Below are 18,575 nucleotides of genomic sequence, written 5' to 3'. Positions count from 1 at the left end.
CAGCAGAGTCGAGACATTCGTCTCCTCGCCGTCACAGGAAACATTCCCGTTCAAGGTCTCGAAGCGGTTCTCATCAGTCTTTGAAATCCAAACACTCGAAAAAGAGGTGTTGTAGATCACCCTCTTCTTCGTCTTCTTCTGTTTCCCCGGAAAGGGTCACCTGCCCCACGAAAGACAGCTCTCCAGCTAAGTGGGAGGAATTCCGTAAAAAGATGCTTAGCGTCTTCAAGAAAGACCCGAAAAATCAAAACGCTGTGAGTCGTTGCGCCCGGCGAAAGAAACTGCCCGAGAGCGTCATGAACCCTCGAGCAAAGGCAGTAAGACTGCGTCATCGACGCCATCGTCGAAGGTCCCTTCCACTCATAAATATGCGTCATCGACACCATTATCGAAGGGCCCATCGACACACAGATCGGTCGAATCGACGCCGATAAAGGACAAATCTACGGCTGTCACTACTTTGCAGTCAGTAGTCATACCGAGGGCTTCCACCATGACCTTGAGAATGTCGTTGATAACCTCGACGACTCTGAGTAGGATTCCGATCCTCTGGAGTTCTTCGAGGTCTCTTCATACCATTTCGACGCCGTTTTTGTTTTCTTCGAAGCCTTTGACTTCCGCGCCGACAACTTCAACGTTTTCTCAACCGGTTACTACAAGCTTGGCCCCTTCTGCTTTAGAAATGGGTTTTAAGCCATTTCCAAGGTCAGATTATTTCAGAGCCTTGTCCTACATTTATGAGGAAGGGGAGGATTCTGATCAGGAAAGACCTTTTGGGTTGCAGAGGCCTGCAACATCTGTACCAGAGGAATTTATCTCTGAAGAAAATAGGTTGAAGGATCTTCAAGAATCCTTGCATGATGCAAGTGGGTTAGATACTTCCTCAGAAGTAGAATTTGCCAAACCAGACCCAGGGGAACATGCTGTGAAACCCCTTACAGAAATTTAATGGCCAGAATAATAGAATTCATGGGTTGGTCTACACCTTCACCTTCCTTTCAACAAGATGATCTTACAGACATTTTAATTAAAGGCCCACAGGAAGATCCTGTGGTTCCATTTCATACTGCATTGCAAAGGAAAATATCGGGCAACTGGGAAACTCCTGAGATTATACAGGCAGTTAACAAAAAACTATCTGCCAAATATAGGGTATCTGCTTCTGACCCTGAGTATTTGTCAAAACATCCAACTCCAGAGAGTCTGGTTGTTCAAGCAGAAACTTCATCGAACAGTAGATCTGCATACCCTACTGTTTCACAAGACAGGGATGATAAGAGATTTGACGCTATGTCAAAAAAGGTCTTTTCTGCGTGTAGCATGGCGCTTAAATCCATTAATGCTACTTGTACGCTCGCAAGATTCAGCCATACACTTTGGGAGTGTGCTTCATCAGCGGCTGACTGCCTCCCGGAAGGAGAAGAAAGGGAAGCTTTTCTGAACATCATTAAAGATGGTAAAGACGCAATGTGCGAATCCCTTCAAACTGGCATTGATTCTGCTGACAGTATCAGCAGGGCCATGGCGGCAAGTAGTACAATCCGCAGATTTGCGTGGTTGCGAAAGTCTGGTTTTGCTCCAGATGTACAGGCCAGACTTTTGAACATGCCCTTTGACGGCTCTTCTTTATTTGGTAAGAAGGCTGATGACAGCCTAGAGAAGTTACAAACATCCAAGGCAGCAGCAAAATCCATCGGAGCTGCAATCCGTCAAACTCCCTTATCGCCCCTGAGGAACCTCTTGGAGAGGTAGATCCTTTCGTTTTTATTCCGCATTCGGAAAAGGCAGAGGACAGCCGGATCATAGAGGCCAAAAAAGATTCACCCGAGGTGGACGGGTTAAAAGTACAAAAGCTGCAGCAGCAGCAGGCGCCTCTTTACCCTCGGCATCTGCATCAGCCGCCTCTAAACCACTCTGAGGACTCTCCTCACAAGACACCAGTACGGGGCAGGTTAACTCAACATCTGACGGAATGGCAGGCTATTACGCCAAATGCTTGGGCATTGGAGACAGTTGCCCAAGGTTACTGCCTGCCTTTTCTACGCACCCCTCACAGTCATTCACCGGGGAACAACTCTTTGAAGTTTCCAGATCCGCTCCTTTTGCAGGAGATTCTAGACCTGCTGGAGAAAGGTGCCATAGAACCGGTACCTGAAGCAGAGAGGAACAAGGGTTGGTACTCCCCCTACTTCCTGATACCGAAGAAGGACGGAGGACTGAGACCTATCTTGGATTTACAAGAATTGAACAAGTTCGTCAGGAAGGACAAGTTCAAGATGGTAACTCTCAGATCCTTCAGGCCCTCCAGCTTCAGGACTGGCTGGTAATTCTGGACCTTCAGGATGCTTATTTCCATGTGCCAATCCATCTCAAACACAGGAAATACCTGAGGTTCGCAATTGGCAACTCTCATTATCAATTTCGAGTTCTGCTATTTGGGCTGACCTCCGCCCGAGGGTCTTCACCAAGCTAATGTCGGTAGTGGCTGCAAGTCTAAGGAGGGAAGGGATTCACGTCTACCCTTACCTAGACGATTGGTTGATCAGAGCTCTATCTTCGGAACAAGCTCAGATTCAACTAGATTATGTCTGCCACTTCCTTCACAAACTGGGCTTTTCCCTCAATTTAAAGAAGTTACAGATGATACCATCACAGAGACTCCAGTTCATTGGAGCGGTCCTGGACACTTCCCTGGGGAACGCCTCACCACCAGAGGTGAGGGCTCAAGATATTCTGCAGATGGTCACCAAATGTTACGCTCACCTGGCTCCCACAGGGGTGTCGAGTGGAACTGAACAGCCACGGTCTCCACCAACGTGATGCGTAGTGCAGAGATGACTGACTGGACTGGCCCACCTAGCTTCGTCTGCTTGACCCGTAGAAGTAGTCTACTAAAGACGGGGACAGGGAATTAGCCACCCGTGGATTTAAGTATTAACACCTCACTGCGTCCCCACTTATCACTTCTGACATTCCCTTTCACAAAGCTCACCTTATAGTTTTGTATGATGAGCTCTCCATCCTGCGAAGAATGCAGGGGCGCGTTGATGGCCAGTTACTTCACTGGCTTGAGGATATTGGAAGAGTTCTGGAAAAATCTTGGCTCCAAACCTCTGTGCGAAAGGCCGTAAGTATATAGTTCTAATGAGTTCAAAATGTCCGATTAATCACTCTTGTCCAATTCCTTGTTTCTTTTGCAGCTTAGACCCAAAAGATGATCGTCTTGTGGCAGCTGTCCAGTAAATGATGCCAAGGTTTAAGTCGCTGCTTTCTCTTTTCTTGCAGGTGCAGCATAGGAAGATTTGGCGTGCTGGTGGATAATACCTCCTGCGGTAAAATCAGGTAAGCATATGGTGGCAAGAGATTGTCCTTGTTTTTTCCCTTGGCTCAACTTGTTGTTTTCTTGTCCCCCTTAGGCACTGGAATGCGGCAACCAGGTGATGGAGACAGCACCGGATCGTAGAGATGCTGCGGGGAACGGTGAGTATGGCACAGCGCTGCTGCTGGCGATGCGACGCGTTTAAAATGAAGTCTGTTTCTGGTTCGAAGATGTGCTGAATCCGAAATCCAGTAAAGTTCTTGTTCTAACCTTTCTTCTTCTTTCTCTTCTTTCTAGGCGCTCTGGACTCGAGGCGGGCGTGGCAGGATGCTGGATGCTGACTGCAGACACGGTGAGGGTTACGCTGCTGGGTGCAGAATAACGCGAAGCATGTGCTGCTCTTCGGGCGTGCTTTAAATACCCTTCAAAGTAGTCCCAGGTAAATATTCCTCCACAGCCACAGCCGAGTAAAAAAATAGACCCTAAAATAAAATAGTCCCTTCAAGCCCCACATGGGCTTGGATGCTTGGATCGCTTGCAGCGTGGTCTGCATCAGGTAAGTTTTAACATATGAGCCTGGCGCCTATGGCGCCAGGACTGATGTCCCATATGAGCCTGGCGCCATAGGCTCCAGGACTGTACCCAAATAGCCCCTAACAGGGGTTGCTGGGTTTGCTCCAGGTAACATGATGCCTGCTTCCGGGGTTGATGGACTTGGTCTGGATGTCCGGGGGTAGGCATCATGACACCAAGTTTCAAAATGCCCAACGTCTCCCAGCCTTCGGCTTTTTGAGGTTGCTAGGCTTCATGGCACCCTGCATCTTCATTGTGCCAGAGGCTCGCCTGAGAATGAGATCTCTCCAGTGGGCACTAAGAACTCAGTGGTCGCAATTCTCAGGAAGGATGACAGATCTCCTTCAGGTTCTGGACAAAGGGCTCGATACCTTCAGTGGTGGGCCTGTCGGGAGAACATTTTGAAAGGAGAACTGTTTTGGCAACCATGGCCGGAGATAACCGTAGTCACGGATGCCTCACTCACGTGGTGGGAAGCCCATGCCAACGACTTGACCATCAGCGGTCGTTGGTCTCCATCGGAGTCCAGACTACATATCAACCTGTTGGAGCTGAGAGCTATCAGACTAGCGCTGAAAGCTTTTCTGCCACCTGTACAAGGGAAAAATGTCCTAATAATGACGGACAATACAGTGGCCATGCATTACCGCAACAAAAGAGGAGGCGTAGGATCACTGCCACTGTGCAGAGAGGCGATGCAGCTCAGGTTTTGGGCAATTCAAGAAGGAATCTCTCTATCGGTAGTTCACTTAGCCGGAGAGAGGAACTTGACAGCGGACGCTCTGAGCAGGCAGAGCACAGTCTCACGAGTGGGAGATAGCTCAGGAAGTCCTTCGAGAGAGCTTCGCCCTTTGGGGAACCCCTCAAGTGGATCTGTTCGCCACCAGTATCAACAGGAAGTGCGATCAGTTTTGTTCAAGGGAATTTCCCCCGAGAGGAGCTCTAGGGAACGGGTTCGTAGTAGACTGGGAGTTTCCACTTCTGTACGCCTTTCCTCCAGTCCCTGTCATTCCTCAGATGATCAGGAGGTTGAGAAGATTCCAGAAGACTATAATCCTAATTGCCCCAGACTGGGCCAGGAGAACGTGGTACCCGGACATTTTGGACATGTCCATCTGCCCTCCGATTCGTCTTCCACACAGGGAGGATCTTCTCTCGCAGAAGGGAGGTCAGGTTCTCCATCCAGACATCAGAACCCTCAACCTTCACGCTTGGTTTCTGAAAGGTTGAGATACAAGGATTGGGACCTCCCAGATGACGTCATGGAGGTGTTGCTTTCAGCCAGAAGGCCAGCAACAAAGACTTTATACCGCTGCCGTTGGAACAAATTTTGCAGCTGGTGTAGAGAAAAAAATATTGAACCCTTTTCATGTGGTACACCAATGGTTTTATCCTTTCTACTCTATTTGGCGAATTCAGGTCTTCAAGTTGGTACGATCAAGGGCTACCTCTCAGCGATATCGATCTTCAAGCGTACTGCGGAGGAGCCATCATATTTCATATTACCCTTAGTAATACAATTTCTGAAGGGGTTAACTAATGTCTATCCCCCGAGACCGTTCCAAGTTCCCTTATGGGACTTAAATTTAGTCTTACATTTCCTGATGGGTACTCCTTTTGAACCACTCCACTCTTGTTCGTTAAGATTTCTCACCCTTATAACTGTCTTATTAGTGGCTTTGACATCTGCCAGGAGGGTGAGCGAATTACAAGGCCTATCTTGTAAACCCCCTCATACAAATTTTCACAAAGACAAGTGAAGCCTAATTTCCTCCCAAAGGTGGTTTCTGAATTCCACATCACTCAGAAGATAACCTTACCCTCATTCTATCCTCCTCCCCATCCTGGGAAAGAGGAAGAGAGGCAGAGGCTACATAGGCTGGATCCAAGGCGAGCCTTGAGTTTTTATATCAGCAGACTTGCTAGGATTAGGCAAGCAGACCAACTGTTCATAGGTTACACAGGGCACAAATTAGGATTGCCAATCACAAAACAAACCATTTCCAGATGGATTATTTTAGCCATTCTAGAATGTTACAAATTGGCAGGGAAAGAGCCCCCTCAAAATCTTAGGGCTCATTCAAGCAGGGTTATCGCAGCTTCTTCTGCCCTCCAAAGAGGGGTACTGATTCGAGACATATGTGCGGCTGCTACATGGTCGTCCGCACATACCTTTACAAAATTCTACAATCTGGATTCCTCCTCTAGCCAAGAGACTAGATTTGGCAAAGCTGTGTTACACTCTGTTCATTCTTAAAGGGGAATATGGCAATTTTACTGCCATCTCCGTTACACACCACTGCTATGGGATTCTATCAAGATGAGGAATACGTCGGAGGACACAATCCCTTCAAAGAACAAGTTACTTCTTACCTGGTAACGTTCTTTCGATGGGATGTTCCTCTGACATATTCCTTATCGCCCATCCCATCCATCCCCTCAGTAAAACTTCCCTTGTGGTTGCAGCTTACACTCCTGCAAGGTCAATAACCAATTCATGCACAGCTACTCTTAAGCTTCAAAACGGAACTGAGCAACGGATGCTGCGCGAGTCTATTTATACGCATGATGACGTCGCCGACGATACGGAGGCTGTCAAGGGACACCAACTAGAGGGACGTTGACGCGCAGTGCCTTCAACTGAAAAAAGTTTCTGAGGCTAGCCAGCTGGAAGTAATCTATCAAGATGAGGAATACGTCGGAGGAACATCCCATCGAAAGAATGTTACCAGGTAAGAAGTAACTTGTTCTTCCTGCCTTCTCTGCTGTTTCCCGAGTCCTTCTGCACCGGAATGTTCTTCCTCCCTTTGTGGGCAGAGTTGTGGCTATTGTCCCGTCAGACTATCATCCCGTCCCGCAGCACCTGAGAGACACATCGGACAGCAATGGCAGGATTTGCAAACTCAGACGACCTCGACTAAACTGGCATAGTTTTGTCTGGATTGAAGCAAGGGGCGGTGAGTACTTGCATAACTTACCGTTGACCCCTAGCTCGCCCATTTCTTTTTATGCACAAGGGTTCCTTGGGATCCTCTTTGGCTGGGATAGCCCAATTTCCTAGCTTGTTTCGAACGTCAGCTACTGCTCTGTCTGCGAGGGCAGACTCTTCCCTGGGGATTGGAACGTCTCCTACCTCCTTCAGGACACTTATCTAACTGTCTCAGCATCTTGAAAAGGCACTGTCTTCGATTTACGCACGGCCGCACGTTTTTATGCACTGCTGTACATTGAGCACAAGACTCCCCATTTCGTAGGGCTGGACAGAATAAGTTAGGGTTTCCATCCCTAATGCTTACATTGTGTTACCCCCTTCTCTTACAGGTTGTGGATTTTTTCTTTCCTTTATCGCCTTAGGCTACAGTAGTTGTAAATATGTTAAATAGTGATATGATTTAATTTCACAAAGTCTTTTCTGTCAGCCTTTGACATCTCCATAATGGCACTGCAACCAGAATGGGGTAGTCAATTGATCAACCATGCAATCTTGTCAGCATCCACAACCCCTTGTACTTCGCTTACATACTCAAATGCATGTGAAGTATTGGCAGCACCATGAGCTGAGACCAAACCCTAAGGAAAGTACTTTAAGAACATAGAAGAAGGTTAACGTCTAGATATATAGCACCTTTTCAATGTTCATATTCTGGTTGTCAGTAAAGAAAAGCACCTGGCTTAGATATGTCATTGAACAAAAACAAGTGGCCTAGATATGTGATGTCATCAATGACATTTGTGATTTTGATGTTCTGGGTGTTAGTCTTAGCAGTGCATGGTGGTGGCATGTGTTATGGTTGCTTAGCTTACCATAACTGGCGATTTTCTGTTTCTTTTGGGTTTTACTTGTAACCATAACGTCTATTAATCAAAGTTTTTTTTACTGAATTTCATAGGTTTTTATTAGTGCAACTTAACCATAACGTCCTTTTAACAACTTTTTCAATGAATATATATATTTCGGAGGCTTGTGGATCTGTTAGATCACATGCTATGCATAGGCCGACATCTAGTGGTAGCCGCGCAGTATTACATTTTTTGTTTTCGAAACTCGAAAAGGGTCATCGACGGGGCATGCTAGTAATACTTTCCCTAGTGTGACGTCCACTGTACCCATGGACCTTCATGCGTCGAGATCCCTCAGATTGGTTTTTCCGCCATCGTAGTCGGACGCATATCGCAGTTCCTTCTTTGCTGACGCCATTACTTAGTAAAGTTTAAACTTAGTTTTTCTTTCTGTCCTTGTGACAACCGTTCGTTTAAAGCAAGATCTGCGGCAATGGCTCCAAGGACAAGACCATCCGTCGATGACATTTACTCCCGTCTCGACAAACTTTTGCCTGCAGCCTTCAAGGCCCCAATGGGGCTTGGCCCTGCACAGTAGGTTTATATTCTAGTCTCAGTAGGAGAATGCATATTCCGCTATACTCCCATATGTTTCGCCAGGCTGGCATCTTTATATACGATGGAAAGCACTCCTTTTAAATTCTGTTCTTTCTGTAACAGGAAGTTTCCTTGGAAGGATTCACACCGGGTGTGTAACCTTTGCCTTCCGAGGGAACACGCCGAAAAACAGTGCAAGTCTTGCAAACTGTTCAGGCCCAAAACGTTAAAGGACCGCAAGACTAAACGCTAGGCCCACCACGCCATGCAGATGCCACGTGTCGCGCTTTCCTTCCGCATACCTCTTCGAGGCGATTCGAAACTCGCAGGTTCTCTCTCCTCCAGTGTCTCGGCCTCTAGCCTTTATTGCGCCGCTGTGGGACTTCTTCCGTGCAACGTCCATGGCCTTCCTCTGTGTGTGGTTCATACTCGGTATTTCTCAAGTGGTTTTCTTTGTCTCAGTAAAATATAACTTTTTCTTCATAGGTACCAGTATTTGGACGACAATGAAGATTGCCCAGGCTTACAGCGCAGGGTAGTCTTGATTCTGTTAAAGACACAGAGGCGAGCATTATGCTTTATCTTTCTTTATTGCTGCAACCTTAGCACTTTAAAACATGGAACATTTAAACTGATATTTCTCTGTTTTGCTCCAGAACTCTGAGGAAAAGGTGAATCCAAGGTTTAAAGGTTCAAGACAATCTCACTGTCACTACGAGCCCCATGATCCTCTCGTCCCTGGTAGTCCTGGGGCTCACCTCTTCCACCTATCAGGAGCCTGTCTGTGGTATGAGAGTCCTTTACCCTAGGTCCCTTCCTCTTTCTTGCAATTAAGTGTACTTCCACTTTGAATGCCAAAACTTGCTCTAAGCGAACCATTCCAATCTCAGGAACTCTCAACCGGTCCCTCAATGTCAGTCTTTCTGGTCCAACAGGACAACGTGTGAACTTCATGCTTCAACCTCTCAATCCTTCAAGCTTTCTCAAGCCGTTTTCTGGTCGTGGAATGGATAGGAAACCATGAGGGTGGGAATGCGCTAAAGCTCTTATACAGAATGCATTTACATGCTGAACTTCAAGACTTTTGCCATTTTGGGTGGGATATAATGCTTGCCTCTGTCTTTAATGGAATCAAGACTACCCTGTGCTGTAAGCCTGGGTAATCTTCATTCTATGTCAAGACAGGAGGCGAGCATAATGCTTGTTCAAAGCTCACTACTACTTATTTCTGATACAGATTTGAAATAAAATGTCTTAAATGTTGACTCAGAAGGCCAATCGGCTGATTTCATTATGTCTTGTAATGGCACTCCTGCTGCGAAAAGCTCTAGAATCCATTGCTACCCTAGCTGAATGTGCGCCAAATAAAGATAAGTCTATGCCAGCCCACTGCATCACCTCTCTCACCCATCTAGCAATAGTCGCTGTGGCTACGGCGTGATGAGGCTTCCTACGCGCTATAAACAGTTGTGTTACGCCCTGCGGTCTAAGATGCGCTGTCGCCGCCTCGTAATCTTTTATGCATTGTGCTACGCATATCTTCTTATTCTCTGCGAAGTAAGGGTACCCTCAAAACCCTTTGCATTGTCCACAAGGCTTTCTGGGGCCAAAATACCTTCAGCTATCCCTCTGCAAGTACCTCCCCTCTCAAGCTCTTCTCTACCTCTAGCTCCCTCAGGGTCAGTCGCTTTTCAAAGAAATGAGCTGGGGGTAGATCTCTTTCTTCGGCTGGGGCCTCCCTCTGGAACAGCCTCCCTACCACTCTAAAACTTGAGGAGAACCATCTCCGGTTCCTGGAGTACCTCAAGACCTTCCCCTTTGCTTCTGCCTTCGCCCCCCCTCTCGCCTGCCGATCTGTTTTCTCTTGGCACTGTGAACCTGGCCACCCTCTGACCTCCGGGCCCAGGTGCCTGCTCACCCTGCCACCCTCCCGCACTGCACTGGGCCACCCCTTGCACTGGGGTCTGTATCTGTACCCCTACAGTCCCCCCCCTTTTTCTTCCTGCACATATCAGACCTACCCTGTCTGCTGCCTTAAACCCAGCACTTGCCACTTGCTGGCTGCACTACCACTGTTTGTTGCCTTTATTATTTATTTATTTATTATTATTTATCTGTTTCTCCTTTGCTCCGCACTTTCCACTTCTCCCCCCTTCCATGCACTTTTCCCCTCCCACTTTCCCATGCACTTGCGCGTTCTCAATGTCACTGGCCCTAGTAAGATCATTGTCTTGTTCTCCCCTGTTCCCCTCCCTTGCCCTGTCGCGCTCCGAAACACTCGTGTACAAGCGCGATAGAAATAAAATATCAATTCAATTAAAAAAAGGGTAGGAAATTATCCTTGAGTCGCTCTTCGTTCTCTTCGTTATGCTAAATGTCACACCTTCCGGGTAAAATATCTTCCTGTCTATTTATAGCGCCTTGACATCTGACACTCTTCGACATGCTACCAAACATAGCAGCATTGCTAACTTCCCTGACAGCTGCGACCGAGAAACGCTATTATTCTCTGGCCACCTGAGAAAGAGGCAGAATATGTCTCCGACGTCCCATAACACTGCGTACTTAGGCTCTGGCGGTCTCTTCAGCTTTATTCCTTTGAGAAGACACACAACTGCGGGGTGTCCCCCCCACCCCCAATGGTCCCCCTTCTATTTTGTTGTGTCCTGCTGATACAACTGATCTATAGACCCCTAGCGTTATTTAGGCACAATCGTCTCGAAACCTATCTGCTAGGAAGTTGAGAACGTGGACTACAGGGACTGAATCGGGATCTATACCATGTTCCACGCACCACTGGGTCCAGTGGTCCCATGCGGCGCCATAGCTCCGTACGGTGGAAGACACCCAGGGGTCTCTGATACAGCTGGCAGCCAGTTGTGAAATGCTTGGCAACTGCCATCTTTTCCTAAAACCCTGCAGGCAATCAAGTGCAGCATATCCGCTTCTATCAACGTGTGAGGCAGGCCGGTTGGGGCGAGAAGAAGGTCCTGCCCATGAACTATCCTCTGAAAATCCAAAGAAAGTTCCACAGCTACTGGAAACCAGGCCTGGGACTTCCAAAACGGTAACATCACATCCGCTTCTTCTCTGCAGGCTTTCGCTAAGGCTCTCATGAGCATGATGAACGATGGGAAGGCATAGTGCACTGCTCCCCTCCACAAATGCAAGAAGGCATCTGTCCCCGCTGCTCCCGAGTCTATTCTCCAGCTGAAGTACCTGTGCATCTGCGCGTTCAGTCTGGATGCACATAGAGGACCCTAGATCTCCTGCAACTGTCTGAATATCTGGGGATGTAGCTTCCAGTCGCTGGACACGAATTCCAGTCAACTACCCTGTTCTGTGTCCCTGGTAAGTACTCTGCTGATACTGCAATCTGGTGTTGAAGGCAATGATGCCAGAAATCTTTCGCTAGCTCTGCCAGCATCCTGGATCTGGTCCCCCCTAGCTTGTTTATGTAGCGTACGGCTGAAATGTTGTCCATCTTGAGTAAGACACAACATCTGACTCTCTTTGGTGAAAGCACGTACTGCGAAAGAACCTGCTAGGAGTTTGAGACAGTTCCTTTGCAATTTCAATTCTTCTGACCATTTCCCTCCTGTCTCTGCCTGCTCGCATCTGGCTCCCCAGCCTGATCTGCTTGCGTCGAACTCTATCACTAAGTACGGCACATGGCCAAAATTTGCTTGGCCATTCCAGGCTTCATATTCAGACGCCAGCAATGGAGCTCAGTAAGTGCGTCCTGATCTAGGGTCACTAGCTGATGATAGCCTACCCATCCTTCTAAGTGTCTGATCTTGAGCCTCTGAAGGGCTGTGTAATGCAGAGGCCCGGGAAAGATCGTCTAAATCGAGGCCACAAGCATTCTCACTATCCTGGCTAGACTGCGAATAGAAATAGTCTTCTTCGCTGTGACTGCTCTGAGATCCTTCTTGATCGCTCTCACTTTGTGCACCAGAACTTTGAGGACTGCTTTCGTGGTATCTATCGTGAAACCCAAGAACTCTATCCTCTGAACTGGTTGAAGGTGACACTTGTCTAGGTTCACTATAAAGCCGAGCGAGGATAATAGGTTGAAAACCCAACGTACATTTTTGCTGAGCGTTACTTTGTCTGGGCCCAACACTAGAATGTCGTCTAAATAAATAATAATCCGTATTTCTCTCTCTCTTATGGCTGCAGCCACGGGTCTCATTATCTTGGTAAAAGCCTAAGGGCCAGATGCTAGACCGAATGGGAGGCACGAGAAGCGCCATATTTCTCTGTTCCACCGAAAGCGAGGAAATCTCTGATGCGGTGTCACTATCAGTATCGTGAGATACGCATTTTTGAGATATAGCCGCGCCAGCCAATCTCCTGTACGTAGGAGGTCTCGGAGTAGGTGAATACTTTCCATTTTGAAATGGTTGTATGCGAGCCATTCGTTTAGACTTTTCAAATGTATTACCGGCCTTATCTTTTCTTCCCTGTGCACTAGGACATATTGCTGAGGAATCCTGCTCCGCTTGTGTATATCTCGCTCTATCACATTCTTGTCTACTAGTTTGCGCGGTTCGCTTTGCAATAGCACTACTTCTTCTTGCGGCATTGTGTATTGGTTGGGGCTGTACCCTCTGTATTGGGTCACCGACAAATTGTAGCTGCAATCCTGCTACTGCTTGGATCACCCATGCATCGCTCGATAAAGCTCGCCATTCGCTCAAAAAGCAGAGGGTTCTCCCTCCTACTTACGATGCCTGTTCGCTTGCTGTACTCACCGTCTGCGGCACTCGGCTGCCTGTAGGAGTCTCCTCCTCTATGACCTCTGGGAAATCTGGTTCTGGCTGGGAAGAAAGTGTCCTTTTGTATTCCCTCCCAATACTGGGCTCGCGGCCCTGCTGTGAAAGCTGTAGCGACCGGACGACCGACCCCGGTGACGTCCGGTCCCATCAAAAACTCGCCCTGGAAATATTTTTCTGATGTAGCTCTGGGCCTTCTCCAATGCCGAGTAAGTCCTGACGAATTGCGCCATCTCCTTTGCAAAGGCTTCTCCAAAGAGTAGCCCTTAAACTCCCTCTCCTGCCTCGTAGGAGGCCAGATCACTGAGCTTACCGTCTATTTTTAATAACACTCCTCTCCGAGGAGAGGGCGCAGTTGGCATTACCTAGGAGGCATATTGCACGTTGTGCCCAGTTACCCAGCGCCTGGTGTTCCCGTATCTTTGGCCTTTTCTGCCAAATCCATTATTTTGGCTAACTGCCTGGCCAGGTCCAGGAGCTTATCCTGACACCTTCTCCAGGCGCGGTCCACACCTTTCCCGATATCTCTCGCCGCTTTGGTCACGAAGGTGACCATCTTAGGGTCGAGGTCCGGTGTCTCCGCCAGCTCCCTTGGCAGCTATGGTCACGGACATTCTGACATCATTCAAGAGCGCACTTCCCTGTCCAAGGGTTTCCTAATGTGCTGTGCCATATACAGAGTGACTCTTGGCAATGGCACCCATTCAGATGATTTGGGGTGTCTGATGGCCTCAGGGTCAAACATGTCCCCTGTATTTTCGTCTTCTGGGGTGACGCCCTCTTCGATGAGCTCCTCGAGGATCTCTTCCTCCTCCCCTCCTTTGTCATCGGCGAATAGCCCTCATCATTGTCCCCTAAATTATTCACCCCTGGGGCAGGGGGTCTGTCGTGGCGTTCTGCCGATTTCAAAAGGAAGGCTTTATTCAATCTGACGACAGGGTTGTCTACTCCATGGGGAACAGCGTTTACCCTTTCCACTTTGCTCGGGCGGGGGGGCAAAGAGGCGTGCCTCTTCCGAGCTACTTTACACCCCTTCTGCTCAACCCCATCTTTTTCTGGAGGTTAGCTGTTCTCTCTGCTCAGCCATTAATGCTTCTATGATGTCCATCCTTTGTGCTATGGGCTGTACTCCGTGAGAGACTGCTTGAGACAGGGAGTCTCCCTGCACCTTCTTAAAACTGAGGGACAGCTCAGTATCTTGCTGAATGGGCACCTCCACCCATTCCTTTTCACTCCACTTTGGGGTTGTTGAGTGGGAACTTCTGGATCCTCATAGTGAGCCATGAGTACTTGTGGTTGGCAGGGCCAACATCCGGACAGTCAGCTCTGAAATAAGGCTCATAAGCAGAGCACATGCCTATTGTCAATACTATGTGCCTCGCGTGGAACGATTGTAGCTAAATCCCTATATTAATATTTCTTTTTTTTTTCTTTGAACTCTTGCCAAGGTCTTGCTTTTTTCGGTGTGCATTAAGCTGCAGTGTTATTGAAATGCATGGCCATTGGAAAGACCCAGGGGATGCTGGGAAGTCTAGCACAGCCTCCCGCTCCCCTGGGTCCTACTGCCTGCTGTTTTTGCGGGCGCGCCTGCAGCCGCGATGCGAAGGAAATGTCTGAAGCGGGGTCGGGTGACCAAATACAAGGGCGTTCGCTCGTGGCTTTGGCCCCGACTCCCAGGTATTGTTAAAAATCTCTCTAAATCCTCTCTTTAGACGGAAATTCACTTGCTTGTACGCGCGTGTTATTTCCTCATGCAAGGCTCGACCCCACTGCTTCTGTAACGCTCGCAGCGCGCAGTATAATGCCACTTAGATATTCACTCTAGGATATCTCACTATACAAACAATACTCCATGTAAACTAATTAACGCTATGCAGTAAAAACACTTTCTGAACCAATTAGACCAATTGTCAAGTAATGTGAAGTCACTTATCTGAGGCAGCAAAAAGAAAGATGAAGGGACCTAGGGCAAAGGACTCTTATACCACAGACAGGAACTTGATAGGTGGAAGAGGGGAGCCCCAGGACTACCAGGGACTAGAGAATCGTGGGGCTCGTAGTGTCAGTGAGAAGATTTTTTCTTGAACTTTTAAACCTTGGATTTACCTTTTCCTCTGAGTTCTGGAGCAAAACAGAGAAATACCAGTTTAAATGTTCAATGTTTTGAAGTGCTGAGGTTGCAGCAATAAAGAACGATAAAGCATAATGCTTGCCTCCTGTCTTGACATACTATAACATATGTTGGTTGGTTCTTCACATATTTCTTCCCTGGATGGTTTTGAAGATGGGTTAGTGATATGTTGCTTAGGGAGTTCCTCATAAGAACAGGAGTCCTTGTCCCCAGAGGGGGAGTTTCTCCCGGTGAGGTCCCAATTTCCTATAGCCCTAGGGAGGAGGGAATTGCAGAGCTGACTCACCTACCTAGCCTCACAGGGAAAGGCTGCCCCCTGGTGAGAAGTGACAGAATCCCACGATTCGTCACATTTGGCATTTCAGATTGTAGCTGTGCATGTCAAGCTGAAGCTTGGCTTATCAAACTGTTCTGGTATATCATATACCGGAACAGTTTGATAGGCCAAGCTTAGGCACGACACAGGCTTTGTAGAAAGAACCAGGACATATGGAGATATTCAGACGATACATTTCAATATGAGGAAATACTTTTATGAAGATGGTCCTGACATATGCTGTTTGTTATTTTGGAATGTAAGCCTGTACCTGGGCATATAGAGGAGTTTCTTGCGGTAGAAGTGAATGCAAAAAATTAGTAAATTAGTACTCAGTGAACCTGTCAGTGGGATATAGATGGACGTTCTGAAGGACATTGGGTGATCACTTGTTAGCCCTTTTTTATTTAAAGTTGACATTGTCCCCCACACAATGGATTGCTAGTTCTGCCCTTAATAAATTGGAGGTCTCTTTTTACAAGAAGAGTTTTGAGTAAAATCTTTTGATTTTCCTCTGATGACACGTTGGTTGATGTTAAGACATTGGTCAAGTCACTAGTCCTGTAGCGTCACATTTACTGGTAAGTACATAAACATTTTCACATTTTTCATCGTTGGTGCCCTTTAAAACATTACACTGCATCTTTCACGAATGTCCAGGGTTGATGGTCTCTGCACTTATGAATTTGTATTGAGGGCATTACTTTTTATTTGTAAACCATTACACCACTTAGTTAACCTCATTGTGTGTTTCAGATGCATTTGAAAAAGATACAGGAGCCAAAACAAAGCTTTTGAATGTGTTAGTTCAACTGCGAAAGTGTGTGGACCATCCATATCTGTTTGATGGTAAGAATTATTTGCCTTCCAATATGTAATTACAACATTGGTCTGAGACTTTTTAATCATGGCCCACAAAATGGGGTCATGTGAGATTAGATAGGAGTTCCATTTGGTGCATTATGTTAAAGACAAGGCAGCAAAAAGCGGCATTGTTTACTAAAAGGAAGCACCCATGCACTGCCAATCATTTTGTCCCCATTTAATGGTAAATGAGATATATTTACCCTTTGAGGTCCTATGGGGGTATGCAAACGCAATAAAAAAGTGGTCTCATTTTGCCCTTTGGACTTGTGTATGTATAGACCCTCAAATGAGTTGGGTTACGGGACTCCATAAAAAACCTTTTTTTTTGCCCTGGCAAAACCTTTTAATTTTGCCTTGGTAATTTGGGCACCTGTCAGGCAAGGCAGGTGCACAGTAGGTAAAGGTTTGACGTAAAACCATGTTCTATTCTTGTACAACCCTGTTTGTAGTTTGTTCATGAAGTGTATTTTTAATATTATCCATATACTATTATGTTACCAATTTTCATCTTTGCATCACAGGCTCAACACCAAAGGTTAAGCAATTATATTGGATTTTTCCCTTTTGGTGTACTGGGTTACATAAACTGCTAATACAATTGTTGATAAATCAGTGTTCCTTCTGGCAATTTGAGGTTGACAATGCTGCTAATCGTGGTCACTGGTATTGGTCTACCAATCGTTACTGATTAATTTGTATTCTAAGCACTCATTTCTGGGACCCCTATTGTTTTTCCTCAGAGGGGCAGTTGATGACACTGATTTTCCTTTGATTTAGCAGTATAATAATGTGTGCCCTAATCTGTCCAGTTGCTTTACTGCTCGCTCTATCATTGCCTAATAGATAGTGCTGGATTCATCTCAGTGTAATTGCGCAAATTTGATTGTTTCATCCCTCCTACTCTGTGCGTGTCTTTTAATTTACTCTGACGTTGTGTCATTGATATTACAGATGAAGCTGACCATTGAAAGCTCTATAGGCATCCCACAAATAAGACAATTGCTCCACTGTGCATAGTTTTGAACACATGCAAAGGACCTTTTTTTCAAAATCAAATGCATCGGAAGAACCAAAGGTTTTACTTCTTGACAAATGTAGGGCTGTTTGCTTAACCAGCCTTAGATGGTTCCTGAAAACAATTATCCAATTGTGGCTGCGCCTCCCACATTTGATGATAGTTTCATACTAACCTGAAGAAGACACACTTAAACCTAAAACAAAGTGAGACATGAGTGTGAACAATTGATTGAGAATTTTAAAGATAGGTTAGCATTTATGCATCACTAATGTCACGTCCTTTCTGTTCCAGGTGTTGAACCAGAGCCTTTTGAAATTGGAGAGCACCTTGTAGATGCCAGTGGGAAGCTTTACTTGTTAGACAAGATGCTAGCTTTCCTCTATTCAGGGTATGTATTTGTTTGTGAATAGTTGCAGATGAACAGCATAGTTCCCATGTGGTAAATTGCTTAACTTTCTTGGATCTATCCTGTCACCTTTTTTGGACAGGTAAGATGTTGGTGTAAAGTTGCACCATTGGAGTCTTTGATTTATGAATGTTTCTGAACTTCTTAGCACTTGGAGTTCCTGGGGGGCAGAACGCTCGCAGCTTAGCATCTAGTATGGATCCTTCTCTCCCACTCCACTATGAGAGATCTGTTATTTATATGCACAGTATAATAAATAGGAGAAGAGATTGATTTAGCACAAGTCTCATTATTGCGAGCTGCAATGTTTTAACAAATCTGTAAAAGTGCTGACAGCTGAAGGAGATGGCTGCCCTGAGATCCTGTCTCACTGAAGATGACTTACTCGGTTTGCATTGAAATGACGGAGCCCCCTTCCTCCAGAAGATCCAAGCAAGGGGGTGAATCATCAGAGCTTAATGAGAGACACATTCGGCCTTCAAAAAGAGTCAAAGATGATGGTTTGACCGCTGCTGAAGACTACCTGACTCAGATTATGGATAGCATGGTCCTGTCTATTGGAAAAATCAAGCAGACTGTTCTAGAAATGGCAAATGATCAGGCTCTGATTATAAAGCGAACCGAGAACCTGGAGCCCCGAGTCTCTGATTCTGAAGTTCTCCTGCATGTTTTGGAAAACAACATTTCACATCTATTTTTGCATTTGGAAGACGCTTAAAGAAAGATCTCTGAACAGGAAAATTATTTAAGACGCTCTAATATAAGAATAACTGGATTTCCAGAAGGGGTT

The 18,575-nt window shown here is 46.5% G+C and overlaps 1 protein-coding gene across 1 annotated transcript in view; it reads left to right on the top strand.

Annotated features, from left to right (window-relative positions):
- CHD1L (chromodomain helicase DNA binding protein 1 like) overlaps positions 1–18,575 on the top strand; it is a 1,245,724-nt gene that overhangs the window by 284,552 nt on the left and 942,597 nt on the right. Inside the window, exons 9-10 of the mRNA XM_069636461.1 lie at positions 16,251–16,343; positions 17,671–17,767. Of these exons, the coding sequence (XP_069492562.1) occupies positions 16,251–16,343; positions 17,671–17,767 (190 nt within the window). The remainder of the gene's footprint in view (positions 1–16,250; positions 16,344–17,670; positions 17,768–18,575) is intronic.

Source organism: Ambystoma mexicanum, chromosome 7p (assembly GCF_040938575.1).
Source record: "Ambystoma mexicanum isolate Mex_15411 chromosome 7p, UKY_AmexF1_1, whole genome shotgun sequence".
Lineage (NCBI taxonomy): Eukaryota > Metazoa > Chordata > Amphibia > Caudata > Ambystomatidae > Ambystoma > Ambystoma mexicanum.
The sequence above is the reverse complement of the archived record's forward strand: the minus strand, read 5'-3'. Positions and strand labels throughout refer to the sequence as shown.